The 19,363-nt window shown below is 50.7% G+C and overlaps 1 protein-coding gene and 1 long non-coding RNA gene across 2 annotated transcripts; one reads left to right on the top strand and one right to left on the bottom strand.

Moving 5' to 3' along the window:
- Nucleotides 1-1,219: 1,219 nt before the first annotated feature.
- On the bottom strand, nucleotides 1,220-19,021 carry LOC136790933 (uncharacterized). The gene is made up of 3 exons (XR_010831839.1): nucleotides 15,679-19,021; nucleotides 2,735-2,848; nucleotides 1,220-1,347 (listed from the first exon to the last, which is right to left on the bottom strand). It is a non-coding gene; the product is annotated as an uncharacterized lncRNA (long non-coding RNA).
- Nucleotides 4,299-14,975, top strand: LOC106038813 (synaptotagmin-6-like). Its single transcript, XM_066998006.1, has 5 exons — nucleotides 4,299-4,517; nucleotides 5,621-7,701; nucleotides 9,873-9,992; nucleotides 11,197-11,302; nucleotides 12,604-14,975. Exons 2-5 carry the CDS (start codon nucleotides 7,324-7,326, stop codon nucleotides 12,903-12,905), a joined length of 906 nt encoding a protein of 301 aa, XP_066854107.1. The 5' UTR covers nucleotides 4,299-4,517; nucleotides 5,621-7,323; the 3' UTR covers nucleotides 12,906-14,975.
- Nucleotides 19,022-19,363: the final 342 nt, after the last annotated feature.

The raw sequence follows: 19,363 nt of genomic DNA, 5'->3' as shown, positions 1-19,363 counted from the left end.
CCTCACAGGCAGGTTATACCCCAGCTAAACCTGCTGCTTGCTTTGGAAGAGTGTCGTTTTACTGCTGTCCTGGCAACCCAGGCTGCGGGAGCTTTTGGGGAAGGGGATGGAGCACAACAGGGCCCCAGGTACTCCCTCTGAACAACACGGATGCTAACAGCAATTTCAACTCTCCAGAGCTTCTCCTCTACTAAAATAATTTGAAAGGGAGTTTTATGTCTTGCCCGAATCCTCTTTTTGCACAGAAAAAAAAAATATATATATATTTCTGTTATCTTTTCCCACAGGGGGCAATACAGAACCAGAACAGCCCCTCTTTGCACCCCACAAGCCACTTGTGCAAACCCTCTGGTGCTGCTGGCTTTCTCCTGCCTCGCCGGGGGCCATCACACCCCAAGAACCAAAAGGTGTTGGGACAGACCTTCTGCGAAGCCAGCTTTCCCCACCCTAACTTCTTTACATGATATGCATTGTTTTTGCCTTGTTTCACACTTCATTTAGACGCTTAGCTGAGACCCTAATTACGCTTTGCAGATGATGCAAAGGGTGCAGAAGCACTCCCCAGGCCACGCTGTAATTGGCTAGGAAGAATTGCCTGCCTGCCGTCACTTCGAGGTGTGCCGTGGCTAACTGAGCTCCTCGTAGCTGGGGTTGATGCCTCAGCTCATCTCTAATGTGCAGCAACCACAACTCAAGGAGCGAGGCTGCGCTCGGGGATCACTAGAATAGAAAGCACCAAAGAGTTTACTCCTCAGCTCCTCCCACAACAAGGAGAAAGGGCTACCTTGTTCAGCCCTTGCAGCAGGGGGGAGATGCTGCTGTCTTCACAGCAGACTCCCAGGGGATCCATTCCCCCCTTCCCTGCCACAGCTTGCAAAGCAAATCTAAAGTAGACATGCTGCAAGCAAGGATGCAGCCACATCTCCTAACTGCAGGGATCAAAGATAGCTGTAATCCCAGCGGGGTTTACAGCTGTAATCCCAACGGGGTGGGCTAGTGGCTGCTAACAAATGCTTTGGGGGACGAAATCTGGCTGGGTTTGGGTGACTTGATGGAGAGAGAGCAGAGTTCCTGACTGGAAAGACCGAAAAAGACTGATCCAAGCCCTCAAGTCCAGATGGGACAAGGAATGAGAACCAGGTGAGGGAGGAAGGAAAGCCCTGGAGGATGCTGTTCTACCTCCTTCCTCGTCTTCCTCCTCAATTCTTGGCCCTCTAATTGCCACGTAACTTGGCACCTCCCTCTTAATCCTGAAGGAGAAAACCCTTCCTACCTTTCAGGTGTCTATGGATCTAGCTCCAGTAGTGTGTGCAAAGACTTCCCATCCAGCTGCATCCTGGTATCCAGCTGCAACAGCCCCGACATCCACAGGACAGACTTGGGCCAAAAAAAAAAATTAAAAAAAAAATCCTATTGCTTTGGGTAAAGGAAGAAGAGTTAAAAAACAACTGCACAGCAAAAGCAGATGAAGAGCATGTATTCTTATTCCACTCACCTATTCCATGTTTTCTGGGAGCTTGCATTCACATGTGACTCGGGATTACTGGCCAGCATTTGCCATGGTTTTATGATTTCGCCAAGAGCAGCAGAGGGTTACAAAAGCTCCCCTCCCAGAGCCCAGAAGCTCAGCCTTTCCCCTTCACGCCCTGCTTAGGACCTGCCAGGGAGCTGCAGGGTTTCTCAGCACGGAGCACCTCCTGCAGTGACCCTCACAGCCAGATTTGCCAAGCGGGCACCCAAAACCCCATCCCTCTGCAGCTCTTGTGGAGTTAACCGAGCGGCGGCCTTGCCATCGCATTGTTCCACACGTACGCCCTGTTCCGAACCGGCTTCGTCAATATTGGCTCCCGTCTTGCTGAGCAGGGTGGGACCTTGTTTTTCTAGAATAACAAACCGATCTTGCTGTGTGCTGGTGGCGTGCAGGCTCTCAGAGGGCTCCCAGAGACCCGCTTTTAAGCCGTTTCTGAAGGTATGAGTTTTGTTTAAGTCACCCAGTGTTGAGTTAGACACCTGGGAGGAGCTGGGGATGGGATCCTCTTCTTTGTGTGGGGAGAACCTGGCCTGCTGGAGGCTGCCATCCACATGACAAGGAACGAGTGACAGCCAGATTTACATGAGGGGGACATGGGACAGGGCGATGGACGTGCCACGCCGGGCCTGTCCTGCCCCATCTGTGTGATGGCAGAGCGGCCGTGCACATTTTTGGGGTTGGCCTAACTCACCCAGCAGTGCTGGGGCAGCTCGCAGCAGACCTAGAAAGGTGAAGCTGATTTGGAGCAAGTTCCAGGAGTCCTAGGCTGAGTGTGATGGTTCAGGAGACATTCAGCCTCGCTGCTTTTACTTAAATAGCTGCTTTCCTGCCACGTAATTCAGATGCAGGTTCTTAAAAATAAGAAACCTCTCAGGTGAATGACAGCCAGCCACAAGCTTTAAGGTCTCTGGGTCTGCAGTGCAGAATCAGGACTAATGGATATATGCAATTGTTTGCCTGTTAAACTACAGGTTCTTTTACCTTCATGCTATGCTCTTCCTGAAGGTTATACTATAGGTGAATTCCTCTGGATGCCGTAGAACTGCTCTTCAGCCTGCCTGTGATTCTTTGAGCATTTTTATGGCACAACAACTTGTTGCAGATTAGCAGTGAGTTAAATTTCTCAGCCAGTTTTAAAGGCTCCCCTTAGTCCATTTTTTTTTTTCAGGGAAGTGTTTATTTAGACTGAGATTTAGCTCTCACCCACACAAGGATGTCTCTGCCAGTCACTTCCCGTTCATTTCTACTGCTTCATCTCCAGTGGAGGTGGATGGGGTACGTTATACAGAGCATATACCCCAGCAGCTGCACATGGTCCTGCAACAAAGGTACAGATAACACAGTCAGTGATGAGAAATCATAGAAGAAAATAGCTGGTATGAACAGCAACATCTTCTGAGGTGAAGAAATCACGCACATTTAGGGATTCTGTGCAGGAAGTTTCACTAAACTGATTCCTGCTTTCAAGCTTGCTTTGGGCTGCGTAAACCAGCAGTAATTTCTTGGAACAGACCTCGTCTGAAGCTGGGCTCTGTTTCTTGGCTGCTCTTGTTTGCTAGAGTTGGGTGAAATGTTTGCTCCCTGCAAAGATTAGTGTCCTAATCTCATCTTAAGTAATCATGAAAAAAAAAGAAAGAAAAAAAGAAAAAACCACCACCACCACGTGCTGTTCCTAACCAGAGCTCTATTGTGAATGGGTGTAAAGGCCTAGGGGGAGGGAGCACTCATGCCTGCTCCTCTCCAGATGGATTCAACCTTCTCCTGAGAAGGATGATAATGCTCTTAAAGGATATTTACCCTAAGAGGACTGGTTACTTAGGCTAAGCAGGATGAAAGGCTATGGCGAGCCATAGCCTAATGGACCACTGCCATCTTTTCTCTTGGAGCAAAGGGACAGAGATGGAAGTCCAAACTAAGCTTCTTCTTCTTCCTAGGACTGTCAGGTTACTTCTAGGGACAGATGACAAACTCTCCAGATCCCTTTCTTCAAATTTCCAAACAGAGACCTTCCCTCGGCTCCCATTACAGGGACTTAGCATGTTCTCATGCGCTCTCCCCAAGCATCTTCTTGCCAGGCACTGTCAGAAGGCAATAAGCAGAAGGGACAGTAACTGAATCCTAGGGTCACAGAGTGTTTTGGGTTGGAAGGGACCTTAAAGGTCATCTAATTCCGACCCCCCCACACCAGGCTGCCCAAAGCCCATCCAACCTGGCCTTGAGCACCTCCAAGGATGGGGCAGCCACAGCTTCTCTGGGCAACCTGTGTCAGTCCCTCACCACCCTCTGAGTAAGAATGTCTTCCTTATAGCTAATCTAAAACTACCTTCTTTCAGTCTAAAGCCGTTTCCCCTTGTCCTATCACTCCACTCCCTGATAAGTGTCTCTCTCCAACGGTAGGAGGCAGCAGTGGTATATGGAGGGCAAGGAAGCAGGCTGAAAAGAAGCCTGCAGGGAAATCGCAGGTGTGGCACATTTCCAGCAGTCTTTCATCTTGGAAGACTGTGAGCTGCTTTGTCAATTGCTCTGGCCAAAAGCAGTGAAATCCAGCAGAAGCCTGCCTGTGTGGCAATGATGAGTACAGATCCGTGATGATGCAGCAGTGATCCAGCGAGCACAAACACACGTAAATAATATTGCATGGCCGGCAACATGACTGATTAATTCTGTGTGTATGGGCCTAAGCTGCAGTTTATATATGGCTTGAATACAGACCTTTTCCTTCCCAGCCTGCATCCTGCTTGGGTCGTACAACACGGCGAGGCAGTGCTAGCAATGCTGACCCCTTTCTTCTTTCTCTCTCTCTCAGAGGAACAAGGCATGACAGAGGACAGCTCCATCACGCTCACCTTGCACAGCTTACAGCTGCCCTTTTCCAACACCTGGAAGTACGGGATCTTGGCAATAGCCATCCTCTTGCTCCTGGTGGCCCTGACCATCTTAGTTTGCCAGGTGTGTCAACTCCAGAAACGCCACAGGGCTAGAAAAAGTAAGTATTGGGCAACAGTGCTCAGCAGCCACCATGGGCCTGTTTCTGCTACCTTTTCCTCTCAAAAAGCAACTTCCATCCTGGACCAGATGCAGGAGCTGAGCATGGCTTCGCTAACAGCTATGTCCTCAGTTTTTATGCTTCCAACTGCAAGCATTTCTGTCACAGTCACTGTGCCACGCACCATGCCCAAGGTGCCCTGACCCGAGGCAGGCAAGGGACCAGGTCCCTCTTGCCGACATGACGTGGAGCTGGGGCAGGCCACCTCTCCTGGCTGTTGCCTGTAAGGAGACAAATGGGGCACACGTTTCAGGACCCCACAAGCATACCCTGCAAATACAGTTGTTGTAGCCTTGCTCTGCCAGGAAACCAGCTGCTTCTTCACCAGGCCAGAAATGTATGCACGGCTTCTCCTGTCCCTCCAAGCCCATCTGTTATCGCAGGCCCCAGGTGATGCCAGGTTCACCAGCTCTTCCTCGCTCTCATTCCAGCTCTCCTCGGCCTCCTGTCTCCCAGCCTCAGCAATCCCTCTCTGCTTGGATGGCTTTTACAAAAGAAAAATTATAAAAAATCCAATCCTCCCCTTCCTTTCCCAGCTGCACGGTGTCACAAGCCATGTTACTGAGTGTGGCCCACCCCCCTTCTCTTGTCTGGGAGCATCAGGCCAAGTGCCATCTGAGCACAGCTTGCTCGACGTCTCCAAGCTGCATTTTTATTGTAAGCATGTTGCAAGGCTGTCCCCAAAAGTCTAAAATACAGGTCGTTCACACCAGGAGGTCGGTGCCAGCACTCACGCGATGATAGCATTAGCATGGTACTCTTCAGCAGGTCCCACTAACAAGGCCTTGCTGGTGACAACGTGGTCCCTGAGGGAGGAGAGGTCAAGACAGGCTGTAGGATCCGTTGTCCTTCTACCTGTACCCAGCTTTTGGGGTACCCCATCTAAAGGCCCTGATTTCCAGAGATGGGATTTTTTAAACTCTGGTCTCCCTAAAGACTTTCAGAAACTCCCAAATAAAAATCCCATCCTCAGACTTTCAGCCTCCAAACATCACCATCTCCAAGCTGGACATCACTTACTTGGCTTTTCTTTATTCCCACAGAGAAGAAATACCACAGTGAAGACAGGGTGAGGATAAAGACAGAGAATGGCTTTTGGGGGAAGAAGATGCCACCTCTCCTGCTTGACACCTCTAAGGCGAGCAATGCAGATTTCAAGGCAAGTACGTTGATGCTAGGGCAAGGTCAAGAGCCATCATTGTTGGCAGAAACCCCACAGAGTCGAGAGGTGGGCTGACTGACAGCCTCTCAACTCTGCTAGAAAACAAGATGCAAAACCCTGTGGCAAGAAAACGTATAAAGAGAGAATGTCTCCAGCTGAAAGGAACGGAGGAAGAAAAATACTGCTCTTTCACTTAAATAACAACTCTTCATGTGGGGTGCCAGGGCCAGACCTGTGTCAGGGCCATTAGCCCACTTACCCCTGTTTCCCAGGCAGGACCAGACAGTCCCGGAGATACACAGGAGGAAAGGGGGGGAGCAAAAGAAGCAAAGCACTGACACACGAGGACCCCAGTGAGGTTGTTTTATGGGTACTGCAGTCTGCCCACAGCCCCCGTGCACTCAGGCCATGTGTGTCATCGTCCCTCAGCCTCCCAGCGGGTACTGGGAGTGCCCTGGGTGAGTTTTGGGTGACAAATTCAGATTTAGACATCTCCTAAGTAGGGCTGCTAGGAGATGCTCCAGCTCTGCAGGCTGCAAGCAAGACGTAGGAGGTAGGTGTCGCAGTGTGCAGCAGGGACCTTTGCAGCTACTTCAGGTGTTTTTGGGGCAGTCGCAGAGCTCATGGAGTCTGTCACTGAGGGAAGTGAAGAAACCCGCAAGTGCCATTTCTGGGGAAACTGGTGAAAAACCTCACTCGATCAGAAGTTTCACTTCTCCTTGCTTCTCCTTCATCCAGAATTTATCCGGTTTTCTTGAAGAAGCAATCGCGGGCCTTTCCCATCCCCTCTCCCTCCCCCACAACCCGCTTTCTTCCCCACTTCCAGCCTGTGCCTCTGTTATGGGAGGGATGTGGTTTCCAATAAAACGAATTCCTCAAGTTCCTGCTGACCTCCCCGCAGCTGGCCAGGCCTCGCTGCAGAGCAGGAAGCGGAGCAGAAGTGAGGCGGGCGCAGACGGCTCTGCAGCCAGCCGAGAGCCTGCTCAGCAACAGCCCCAAAATACCATCAGCAGCTGCTGAGTACAAAATGGCTATCGCAGGGCTGCAGCTGCTCGTCTCTCACTGGAGAAAAAAGCATGGCGAGAAGGGAAAAATGCTAAAAGAGTGGCCATCCTGCACAGCCAGGCGGCTGCACTGATGCCCGTGCTCTCGCTGGTGCAGCGTGGCTGTTGGGCTCCACCATGCAGGGTGCTCAGCGTCACATCAAAGGCGCTCATTTGCAGAGAAAATGAAAGCAAAGAACACTTTGAAGCTGCCGGGGATGCCCCAGAGAGGCCCCCGTGGCACAGAGCCCAGCAGAGGATGTTTGCAGAGCAGTACCTGGGGGGAGCGGGAGCTCGAATGCAGGTCCCGAGAGCAGCAAAGCTTCTTCAACCTCTTTCTTCCCGTGGTCTGAACCAGCCCATGAGGCTGTGCTATGCCAGGGAGCTGGCCTGTCAGGCGCTGGCATGACTGCACGAGCAAAAGCACTAGGTATCAGCACACCTTCTGTGCCTACTGTTGTAGGAAAAAGAAGAAAATTCAACACCAACACACTTTAAAAGACCCATCTCTCTCTCTTCCTCTTGTCCTCGTTTTCCTTAGATGACGGAGTTACAAGCAGGGCCGGACGAGCCACATTTCTGCCCCTCCTGCAGCACCTCCGAAGACCCGAGCAATGATGGGGGACCCCTGCCCAGCTCCCGGGGCAAACTGAAGTTCTCTCTCCTCTACCGCAGAGAGCGATGTGAGCTGCTCGTGAGCGGCCTGGAGGCATGGGGGCTGCCAGGCCGTGGGCATACCGGGTCTGCTGTCCGGGCCCGACTGCTGCAGGAGGTCCCGTCCCGCATCCCCGGGCTCCAGTGCGTGGTCCAGGAGTGGAGAAGCCGGGTGGTGAAGAGCTGCAGCAGGCCGGCCTTCGGGGACCATTTTGTCTGCTCCCTGCGGGACGCCGAGGTGGAGAAGAGCACTCTGAAGCTGGAGGTGGGCTGGGGCGCTAGCTCTGGTAGCAGGCATAGAGCATTGCCTTGACCGCTGGCCTCTTGAGGTGTCTCCATCTCTTATCCCTCAGAGGAACAAAAAAAGGGGTTGGTAACTCTCCAGACTCATTCACCAGGTCCTCTTGGACTACAGCCAGCTGAGATGTTGGCTCTTTGGCGACGGAAATAGGACCAAGGTCACCAATGTCATGTGGCACTGACAGACAGAAGGGTCAGAAAGCCTGGAGACCCTAAACACTTTGGCTTTCAAAGGGGTGCCTGACTGGTTTCTTGGACATTTTAAGGCTGTAGGGATGGTTTGATTTCCCTGAAATCTGTATTTGCTTGTATTCTCTTGTCCTTTGTCACAGCCATTCCCTGTAGAAATCCCCTGGGATGCATGGTCCTGCAGTAGGGTATGGCATAGAGGCTGGGGCCTGGGGTAAACGCGTGGCTGCCCCCTGAGCTGAGGGATATCCCCCAGTGCTGGCAGGGCAGAGGTAGCTGGTGGGGATAACATGGTGAGCAGATGCAGCCTGAAACCTCTTCTACCTAACTCTTTCTTACTGTGGTTTGACAGCTTCGGACTTGCCTCACTTAGAGCCAGTTCAGGTCTGCCTCGATAACGCTGCAGTGTAGCCATGAATGCCCAGGGATTTTAAATGTGCCTTGGCAACAGATAGCTGTGAGACACCCTATACACTGGGGTGTACCTGAAATGCATGCTGAGGGGACAGCAGCAAAGCCATCGCCAGTGAAATCCACAGCAGACAGGACATCTCCCAGCCAGTCCCACTGTTCTCTCCACAAGCCAGCAGTCAGACACGAGCCAGCAGTGAGCTGGGGCAGGAAGATGAAGTCTTTGTGCTTTCTTCCTTTTTCCACTTTATTCCATGGAGCCCAGGAGTTCAGCTGGAGGCAGAGGGAAGTGGATCACCCCAAAATCTGGAGTCTCACAAGCAGCAGAGAAAAGACAAACCAGAGCTGGGACAAGCTCACAGGTCTGGAGGTGTTGGCTTGAGGTGCAACCAGCCAGCAATTTCCGTTTCAAAAGACATCAGTGGGCTAGACAGACTGTAGGTCTGAATGTGAACGGTGATCCCCACGTGTTGCTGCAGATCTCATGTTCCCTGACTAATGTCCAGACTCACATTACTTCAAAGCCCCTCTGATTTGGCCATTACATTTTCCTGTCTCAGTTTTGTTTACTCCTCATTCAGTTTTTGAGTGCCACTTTCACAAGCAAAAGCACTTGGCGGGTTTATCAAAGGAAACCACCGCAGCAAAGCAACAGCTTGACTTGGCTGCAGCGGAAGGGCAGGAGCACAGCACAAAGAGGAGAGCTGGGCTGTGCAGGCAGAGCAAGAGGTGGAAGGAGAGACGGAGGTGGAGCTGCAAGAGACCTCAGGGGAGCAAGACTGCTAGCTGCTGAAGTGGTTTCACGCTGCTCCCTTCCAGACCCTGGCAGATTCATGCACTGACATTGAGCTATAGGCTCCGAGTGTGACAAAGCGACAGCAGTAAATCTGTTCCCCATCAGGCAGCAGTTTTAACTGATTTCATTTGAAAACTAAAACACACCTGCATAAAATGTGTGCGCAAAGCCATGGCCACACACTGTGACCGTGCTCCCAAGAGGGAAGCAAGCAGTGAAGCCTGGGAGCTCAGAGCAGAGCTGGGAAACGGCTGCATGCCGGAGAGCAAACTGCTGGGGAACAGCTGCGGAGGGCAGGCACAAATCAGTACTGAAGCCACATGTGAGCACATGCAGAAAAGGTCCCGAGCTGGCCCGGAGCAAGTGTGGGCAGCTGTCAGAAGACACGCTCTTGTGCAAGGGGATTCCAGCAACCACCCGGCCAGCTGGGAGGGAGCAAATCTTGCACAGAGCGAGGGCAGGATTCAGCAAGGCCAGAGGAGCCAGGCCATTAGCAGAGGTGGAAACATTGCTTCGCATGGTACTACTGCATCTGAATGGATGCATCTTCTGCATCTTCTTGCCATGGGCATCTTTTGCTATCAGGACAGCCTGGCTCCCAAAACCTGGTGCCCACCAGTGAGAATGGAGACGTGGAAATGGGCAGATCCCTTGAAGGAGGTGTGGGCCACGTGGATGTTGTGGCACAGCTCCGTCCCACACCTCACCCGTTGGACATGCCTTTTTCCTCTCTCCCACAGGTTCAACGGTTTGACAAATACTCCAGAAACGCTGCGCTGGGGGAAGTCAGGGTTGCCCTGAGGGAGCTGAAGGCTTCCCGAAGCCTGGCTGTGTGTGCAGAGCTGCAGAAGACCACAAAGGTAATTAATGACTAACACATGGCCTTACCCAGTGTGCCCACACAGTGCCAGGGAGCTGCACGTCAGTACAGCCACCCGTTAGTTTTATTAATGGAAAATCCCATCCCTGCATCCCTGGGATCCATCTGTGGGATGCAGGTGGTAACAGACCCCTTCTGCTCCCAGCACTCTGCTCAGGTAGGCTCTGCAGGAAGGCTGGGGGCGTGGAGTTTCAAATTGCCTCTTAAAGGTGAGATCTCCAGGGAAGGATTGAGCCGTATTGATGACCAGGCTTATGTTGCAGCACCTTTTCCCTTCTCCACCCACAGAGACAAGAGGCTCTGCATTACGCTGGCGGCCATTTGGTTTGTTTAGAGACTGATGGTCCAAAAGGAAAACACGTGATGTGTTCCAATAAAGAATTAATAATGGTTTTTAAATGATAGCTGTGTATTTTAAATGGTTGCTAACAACAGCAGTGCATAATGTAACAGAGAAAAAGTGGCATCCCAAGTCCAGCAACTGGAACAATTAACTGTGTAAGAAACATTGATTTATTGCTTATACACGGGAACTTGGTGCAAAATGTGAGCAACATGAATTTAGTTGCAGTCCTGCTTCTCACAGCACCCCAAAATGTCACAGTCTGCAGCCTCTAGCGTTTCCCGTGGCCCTCTGGAAAAAAAACACTGTGGTACCATAAGAATTAGTACTTTAGCATCATAAAATCAGCACAGATGTGGTCCATACAGTAGTACCTCATCTCTCACTGCCCCTAGGAACAAGAGAGAGCTGAAAGCCTCTTTCCTATAGCCCAGAGCAGCTTGTTTAACTCTGCTAAGTGATGGTTAGGGTACTGATGCTCCGTGATGCTCGCTAACAAACCAGTCTGGGTTTGGTGAGCCTGAAGACTCAGAATTGCACCTAGGTAATCCAGCTGAAGGAGAGCAGGAGCTCTCTTGTTCCTCACCAGGAGAAAGAGAAACTGCTACACCGAACAAATAAAGAACCGATGCTGGCAATTGCTGAAAGTTAACAAACTAAAAGTCAGTCTCAATAAAATGCTGAAAATCAGGGTATGGCCAGAATGCTGCGGTGGTCCTGCAGCCTCGGTTGATGGGCCACTAAGAGCACCCTGGTGAGCTGCAGAAAGTTTGGTGTGTGGTCCCGGTGGCAGCAGATTGTTGCACTGGCTGCTCACTGCATGCCCTTCTGCCCTCCACAGGACATCGTGGGAGAAGTGCTCGTGTCCCTGAAGTGCCTTCCCATCTCTCAGAGGATAGAGGTCGGGCTGCTCAAGGCGAAGACGACCCCCCCTCGCAGCACTGCAGGTAAGAGTAAGGGTTTTATATCCGCTGTTGGCTGGGCTTGTTGCTCCTCTCTGTTCTGCTGCCCGCTACCTTTATCTCACCCACACAGAGGAGCGTGGGGGTGTTGGAGAAGCAGGTCCCTTTCATGCCCATCACACCCAAGCCTTGGCAGAAAAGTGCTGCTGAATCAGCCCCCAAGGCCCATCACACTAATGAAACACCCAGCTACTTCTTTCGGGCAGCGCCTTTCATCCTCTTCCCTCCATCACAAGACTTGAATTCCCTTTCTCTGCTCTGCAGAAACCCAAAAACCGGATTTCATTACAGTGCTGTTGCCCTCAGTATGGAGCCAATTTGCTTTTCCTCTTGAGGATGCCCTGGGGTGAAGGAAGTGCAGAGGTACTACGTTGCTCCTCGGGGCTGTAACCAGAGCACTGCTATCATCCTTCCATCTCCACAATGAGATGACACCTGAGAGCAGCCTTAGAGATGCTCTGCATTGTAGATAAGCTGTAAACAGCTCCTTGCCCCGAAAAGGCTGAGGTAGAGCCACCTTTTTTTCCTATAACCCAACATTTGATTCAGGCAACCAGCCCGACTCAGCCACACTTCAGATTTTGGCCCCTTGTCTTATGTGGATTTCTCTCCTGCACCAAGCAGTGAGTTGGAGGAAGACCAGGAAGCCGTTTTCCCTCTGTAGCTCTCAGCACATGAACAGCATGAAGGCAAGTAGCTCTTTGCTTTGCCTCACTTTGTGTCCTGCTCTCCCTCTTCGCTGTATTCCCAAGGTAACCCCTTGGGACTGAGAGATGCACAGGAGACTTTGATATCCCCGGGCTGCTGTCTCCTGGGCTGAACTGTTCCCACAGCCTGGGCTGAACTCTTCCCACGGCCTTACATGCTCAGAAGATCTCTTTTCTGAACCTCTAAAGCCACACTTTTCCATTTCACTAATTAAATGCAGTTAAAGCAATTGCAAAGGCTCCTATCTGTTGTTTCATTCCGAGCTTTGCTGCAGGTGTTGGGTTTAGCATAAGCATTTGTAGGACTAATAAAAGTAAGCTTTCCTCCATCGTCCTGTTCCTACTGACTTCAGAGCTTGTTACACAACTGCAGAACTACTCAGAGGTGGTCCTTGTCAATCGTGCTCTGCCTTCGCAGGATGGGGAGGATCACATAGGTCCTACTAGCTACCTACCTATTAAGATGCGATTGCCTTGGCCAAGTGGTCTGATTTCCAGCATTGCTGAAGCCAACCGAGACAGAGACAGATGCTGCAGTGCTCCCAGGCACCTCTCTTTCCCTTTCTCTTTCCCTCTCAGATGTATATGCGAGGATCGATGTTTCCTGCAGGCGCCACAGACAGAAGCACCAGAAATCCAGGCCGCGGGCCCACACACCGCTCATCATTTTCAACGAGACTTTTCTGTTCCACATGCCTGAGCCTCCAGCGTGGGACTGCACCGTGCTTGTCTCCATTTACCAAGTGGGCTCTGACCCCAGGCACCTCATCGGACAGGCCGCAGTGGGGAAGAGCAGAGCGAGGGAAGCGTCCGACCACTGGGACCTCGTGAAAAAGTCCATCCAGCAGCCCGTAGCTAAGTGGCACCCTCTCCTCGTTTAGAGGAGCACCGGTTCCTCATGCTGAAGCTGGCCAAGTTGTCTTTCACGAAGACAAACAAGCAATGCTCACGGCAGGCATAGCTAAAAGATGGGTCAGAGCCTGGAACTGTTGATAAGACAGAAGTAATGATCTCTTCCTTGTTTGGCTCCCTCCCACTCCGTGCTGCTGCTCCTGGCAGGGAGAAGGTTCTTCATCTCTGCTGGTCCCGTATCATATTTAATATAGCAGCAGGGTTTTAGCAGCACCTTGGGCTGGAGAAGGTTTGCGCCTATGGAAGGAAATAATGCCTGCCCTGAGGTGCTCACTGCTTTGGGTAGACAAGAGGAAAAAGGGGATGGGGAGGAAGAGTCACAGCTTAACATTCCACCTGTCTCCCTGTCCTGGTCTGATAAGAAGAGACCCATTTGTCATTTCCTACACTCCTAGCATGTCCTTCTGACTGATCTCCCAGGCTTTCAAGGTGGCACATTCCCTCACATGGATGGCAGCAGCCATCCTCCCTGCCTGCCTGCAGGCAGGTGTGGGCTGGAGCTCCAGCTTTCCCTTTCTTACGTTTTTTTCTTAGCAACAGTCCTCAAAAATCCTACCTCTGCTCCAGTCACAAGACACGTAAGATGTCACCTTATGAGAAAGCTGTTAAATGTGTTTTTGCACACAGTGTGACCAAAAAAAATAATGGTAATTTAGGTCACAACGGCTTACGTGGTGTGGGAAGCAAGTGAAATGAGGCCAGCAGAAAAGGAGAGGAGGATGTGCTGGTGCTGATGTCCTGCAGCCACCAACCCTTGCACAGCTCCTCTCGTGTTTGTTTGCCCTGAAAGGTTGCAGCACAGACCTTTAGTTGTGCTGCCCTTGCAAGCAATTACTGAGCGCACGTGGCCAGCAGGTCTGACCGGCCCAAGCGGCTACAAATTGAGGAAGAAAAAGGTGGCTTATAAATAAAGAGATACTACTTCCATATGAATATATACATTATACAAATACAGACGTACAGGCGTGGATACAGGTGAGCAAATAGCTCTGCAAATCCTGCCAGAAAAACATCACCAGAGCAAAGCACTGTCAAACAGCAGAGCCATATCGTTCACTTACTTTCCCCATCTCAAGGCCAACCTGCAACAAATAAATCAGCCTCTAGCTCACAGGTGAACACACCGCTTAGGAGACTGTCAGTGCAATGAGTCAGTGTGTTTATACTGTTAAACTATTAAGATAATTTTAATCCTTGAACTGTCAAAGCTTCTATAATTAGCCTCCAGCAACTTCAGATTTGGAGCTATTAAAATGAATTGGAGATTTATTTCTGTGCAATTGCTCATCCTGGCTGTTGGCAATTTGACTGGTTTGGGTGTGCCTGTGTTAGCAGGACTCTGAGCGTTAACCACAGGCTTGGGTCCTTGCACAGCTTCTCCAGCCTACCCATGGAAATTACAGACATCACAGCGTTCTTGGGATCGGAGCAGAATTCCCTGCTGAACTGAAAGGAGAAGTGTTCATGACGCACAAGTTCCTGAGGAGGGACAGTCCCACAAAACACGAAGTGACGGCGAACATCCCAAAAGCAGCACTGATACAGACAATAGCAGCACAAAGCGCCAGGGATTTCACTTACTTGCATTTCTTCTGAATTCGAAGAGAGATCTTAATTACTTGGAAATACTCCTTTTTTTTTCTTTTCTTTTTTTTTTTTTCCAGTCTTTTTGCTTCCTTGGTAAGAAATTTCCCTCTGACAGAGTAAATACTACAATATGTGCAAGTAGCTGTGTGTTGGAAAGAGTGTAACCTGAGCATGACATAAATGGTATGGAATAAGGGGTGGATATCTGTCCTGGTTCCAGTTAGGACAGAGTTAATTTTCCCTCATAGTAGCTGGTAGGGTGCTATGTTTTGGATTAGGATGAGAAGAGCGCTGATAACATGCTGATGTTTTAATTGCTGCAGAGCAGTGCTTACACCAGGCCAAGGACTTTTCAGCTTCTCGCTCTGTCCTGCCAGCGAGCAGGCTAGGGGTGCAGCAGGAGCTGGGAGGGGACAGACCCAGGACAGCTGACCCAAACTGGCCAAAGGGGTATTCCATACCATCTGACGTCATGCTAAACAATATATAGGGGTGGCTGGCCGGGGTGGGGGGGCCGGCTGCTCGGGGATAGGCTGGGCATCGGTCAGCGGGTGGTGAGCAATTGCATTGTGCATCACTTGTTTTCTTACACATTATTATTATTAATACTATTATCATTATCACTATTATTATTATTGTTATTATTATATTCCTGTCTTAATAAACTGTCTTTATCTCAGCTCACCGGCTTCACTTTCCCGTTTCTCTCCCCCATCCCAGAGAGGGAGGGGGGAGGGTAAGCGGACGGCTGTGTGGTGTTCAGCTGCCAGCCGGGTTAAACCACCACAGCCCTTTTATGGCCCTGCACCCCAAGTGGTTAATGTGCCTGAGCAGGGCTTCAGACAACATCACGCTGATGCTTCCCAAAGTCCCACCAAGCACAGGGCAGCCAGTGGGACACGCAGTGTCCTCACAACCCCTGTGCCTGTGGGGAACAGTGCCCCACCAGCCTGTACAAGCTCCCGGGGACCTTAGCTGTATTTAAAAAATGAGTTATTGGGCAGGACACCTCGCAGAAATGAGCAGTGCCTCCCGTGTGGGCAGGATGCTCACACGCTGCAAGGCTGGGAACGCTGGCAGGGCATGTCCTGCCTGGCAGAGCATCGTGCAGGGAGCTGACACAGATCTGCGGAGGCGGCCAGGCACAATAAATACCTCGGGAGGGAAGGCCAAGGACACCTGCACCTGCTTGTCGGAGTTTGAGGGAAAATAATTGAGAGCACAACATCTGCTGTTTCCTCTCCGCTGCTCTCAGGGCATCGTTACCAGGGTGACGAAGAATTAAGCGCTCCCGTTGCCAAAGCAGTCGGAAGTGCCTGTGCTGGCCGCTGCCTGTCCTGTCCCCTTGGTCTCATGGTCCTCGGGGACAGCAGCCCCCAGCACCTTTGGGGTTTGTCCCCACGGGCACCATGCACAGCCCCGCGAGCTCTCCCTGGCACGTGTTTGGGACGCGGCGGCTGGGGAGGGAGCATCTTTCTCCTTGAGAGAGTGCCGTGACCCTGCGCCCGAGGTGGGGCTGCTGGGAACTAAAAATAATATCAGCTGCTCATGGATTTGCCCATGGAGAACAGCCGCCAGCCAGGCAAAGTCATTTTGGGGGTTGGAAGCCTTGCACTTTGGTGCAGGGGCTAACGGCAATGCATTTGGTCCACCTTGCTCCGGCACCGCGTACAGGACAAGCACAAGCCTTCACTCAGGGGTCTGAGCACCCACCAGCATTAAACTGGGCACCTCCACGAGCCCTTTGTTTCTGTGTGGCACTGGGTGCCCAGCTGCCGAGCCCCTCTGGGATCTGGCTTTTGCTTGGGGTGCTTGCTTGGCTCTCAGGCTCGTTTCGGGCTCTTCCCTTCCCCACTGACGCAGGGGAAAGCCTTCCCCCGTGCCTCTGGCACCCCTCCAGCCGGGACTGTGCCAGGCTTTCTGGCTCTGGGCTCCCTGCATGGAGCACAGAGAGTTCAAGCAACAAACACAGAGCATCCTCTGGCCGGGGAGCAGCGGAACCGGAGCGGAATTCCTGAATTCAGCAAACGCGATCCGTGTCTGGCTGCTGTCACGACGCGGATGCGGCAGGAAAAAGAACGCTGCAAACAAGGTGCATGTGTGGGGGCTGAGGCAGGGGGAGGAAGAGGTGCAAGCAAAAGGAGGAAATGTTACATGGGGCCAAATGAGACTCTAGGGAGAGGCTCCTTCAGGTACAAGTGATTCAGCCAAGTGCAGCCTTAAATTTGTTCTTTGATGAGAGGCAAAGACGTTGCTTCACTCAGCCTGTAGCCCTAGGAGAAACTCTGAGCCTTGGAAATGAACCCTCCTGTTGCCCTCTCCTGCAGCCAGTTCTGCTCCTACAGGGATGGTCTGGCAACCGAACACAATTTGCTTTAACTCTTTTCAGAGCAATGAATAAAATTTGGGCTGCCAAACCTCGTAATTCAATTTTAAGCACCCAGCACAGAGACAAAAGATGTCTGAAGGCTTAGTGATGTCTTTTTAACACTCGAGGTAATTCCTAGTACATAAAGGGGGGGGGGGCTCTTATCTTATCTCCAGGGGACGATAACCCCAGCTTCAGAGCAGAGCACCGGCTGGGGACAGCCTCTCGCGGAGGATTGCCGTGGTCCCCGGACAATCGCAGCACTATGAGTCAAAAATAGCAGCTCCGTCCTCGCCATGGCAACCCTGCGGACACTGAATTCAGCAGATTTTGTGAATGGAATGACAACCAAGTTTCTCACTCATGGGACAGGTCTCCCTGGGGTACCTTGCACTTTTTCTGCACACACTGCTGGACACAGGGACCCCGCTGGATTCATTTCTTCCCCCAGCAGCTCAGCAAACCAAATGCATTTTGAATTTCTCTTATTCCAGCCCCAAAGAAGTCTGCAAATCCATCCACAAGCCTTATCTCCAAGGGCAGCAATCTGATTTTTTTTTTTTTTTTTTAGCTCAGCAAGACTGACAGCTGGAAAAATACATTTAAGTGAGCATTAACAGGTATCGATAAGGAGAGTCCTGGAAAGGATCCAGCTGGTGTGGGCTGCAGCATGCCCTGTGTGTACACAAGGTTCCTGCTACACCAGCAGCTGCAGGATGGTGGCCAGGACGGGGACGTAAAGCAGAGATAGGTGGCCACATGGGTGGGGGAGCTGCTGAAGCAAGATGTTGATGGCTTAGGGAAAGTTGGGATTATGAACCAGCCAAAGAGAGCCCATGGAAGTTTGCTGCCTGCCCTAATACTTGTGTGGGGTGCAGCGATTCTGTGTTTGCACTGCCTTACTGCAGTACAGCAGCCACCCGGAGCCTGGGCAGCTGAAAGTTGACAAGGAGACAGAGCAATGTCATTGCTTCTGGATTTCCCCTTCTGAAAAACCCTCCCCTGGAAACCCCCTCCAGGAAAAGGAGGCTTCTTTCCATCCCTGGTTTGAGAACGGTGCTTCAAGATCAGCCCTAATGTCACCCCCTAATGTCACAAAGCCTGCCAGTGGAACCCACCTCCCTTTGCAATATTTCCTAAAAATCAGGTCCTTTCTCCTACCACCACAGCTCCATTTTTAAAACAAGGACAAAGGCTTATCCATCCCCCCCTAGCAGGCACGAAATGGGACAACATGCTCCCCAGGTGACATCATGGAAACAGAGCTCTGGATATCGTTTTCCTGAAGCACTTGGATAATGGAGAAATGTTTCACGGGCCCTCCCATGCCTAAGGAGTTTCTAAAACGCAAATTGAAATAAAACCCGGCTGACCAGATGCCAGATTCAGACTATCCAGTAGCCTGCACATGTCCTCATGGATTGTGAAACCCCCTTTTGTAAAATAGGTTCTGCTCTTCAGAAACACCCGGTGCTTGCCATGGCCCAGCTGGAAGTCGCTGCTCGGGGGCTGAGCGTGCTACATCTGCCCAAGACCCCTCTCTGAGGCTCAGCTCAGCCCTGTCTGCAACACGTTTCCCCCCGCTGCTCCGGGGACTGGTGATGGGGATTCTGCTTAAACTTGTTTCCAGAGAAAATGCAAGCCCCAGCGGCGCCCACGTCTCGCTGCCAGCTGTGTAAAGACCTTTGCTTGCAGTAACGTTTTTAGAAATCTATATACGCCTCTGCTGCCCCAGACTGCTTGTTGCCCAGGTCAGGTAATTGTTGCACTTTGTTTACTTAAGATTAGGCTCTTTCATCTGGGTATCCAGATGGGGAAAGGTTAACTTTTTCTCTTTTCTTTTCTTTTCTTTTCTTTTCTTTTCTTTTCTTTTCTTTTCTTTTCTTTTCTTTTCTTTTCTTTTCTTTTCTTTTCTTTTCTTTTCTTTTCTTTTCTTTTCTTTTCTTTTCTTTTCTTTTCTTTTTCTCTTCTCTTCTCTTCTCTTCTCTTCTCTTCTCTTTTCTTTTCTTTTCTTTTCTTTTCTTTTCTTTTCTTTTCTTTTCTTTTCTTTTCTTTTCTTTTCTTTTCTTTTCTTTTCTTTTCTTTTCTTTTCTTTTCTTTTCTTTTCTTTTCTTTTCTTTTCTTTTCTTTTCTTTTCTCTTTTTTCTTTTCTTCTTTCTTTTCTTTTTCTTTCTTTCTTTCCCTTTTATTTCTTTTTTTTTTTTTTTTTTTTTTTTTTAAGGCTTCCTGCACAGGTGCTGATGTTTTGGAGACAGCTCTAGTCCCTCTGGCCAGTCTGGTTCCCTCCAGAGACCTGCATGGCACAAACCTGTTCTTAACGCAGCCGCTTCCCCAAGATATACAAAAGATGGTGGGATTTTGAGAAAACACCCTCAGCAAGCAGTCTGCAGACACCTTGTTCTCACCCATGGGAAGAGAACTGATCCCTTCCCTAAGTGAGAGAGAGAAAGAGTTGTAGATTTGGGTCAAAAC

Source organism: Anser cygnoides, chromosome 5 (assembly GCF_040182565.1).
Source record: "Anser cygnoides isolate HZ-2024a breed goose chromosome 5, Taihu_goose_T2T_genome, whole genome shotgun sequence".
NCBI classification, from domain to species: domain Eukaryota; kingdom Metazoa; phylum Chordata; class Aves; order Anseriformes; family Anatidae; genus Anser; species Anser cygnoides.
The sequence above is the reverse complement of the archived record's forward strand: the minus strand, read 5'-3'. Positions and strand labels throughout refer to the sequence as shown.

Excerpts from the sequence above, each read along its gene's own strand:
- LOC106038813 (XM_066998006.1), top strand. The coding sequence starts at position 7,324 with ATGACGGAGTTACAAGCAGGGCCGGACGAGCCACATTTCTGCCCCTCC. Across the intron at positions 7,702-9,872 it reads AGAGCACTCTGAAGCTGGAG|GTTCAACGGTTTGACAAATA; the intron begins GTGGGCTGGGGC and ends TCTCTCCCACAG. Across the intron at positions 9,993-11,196 it reads AGCTGCAGAAGACCACAAAG|GACATCGTGGGAGAAGTGCT; the intron begins GTAATTAATGAC and ends TGCCCTCCACAG.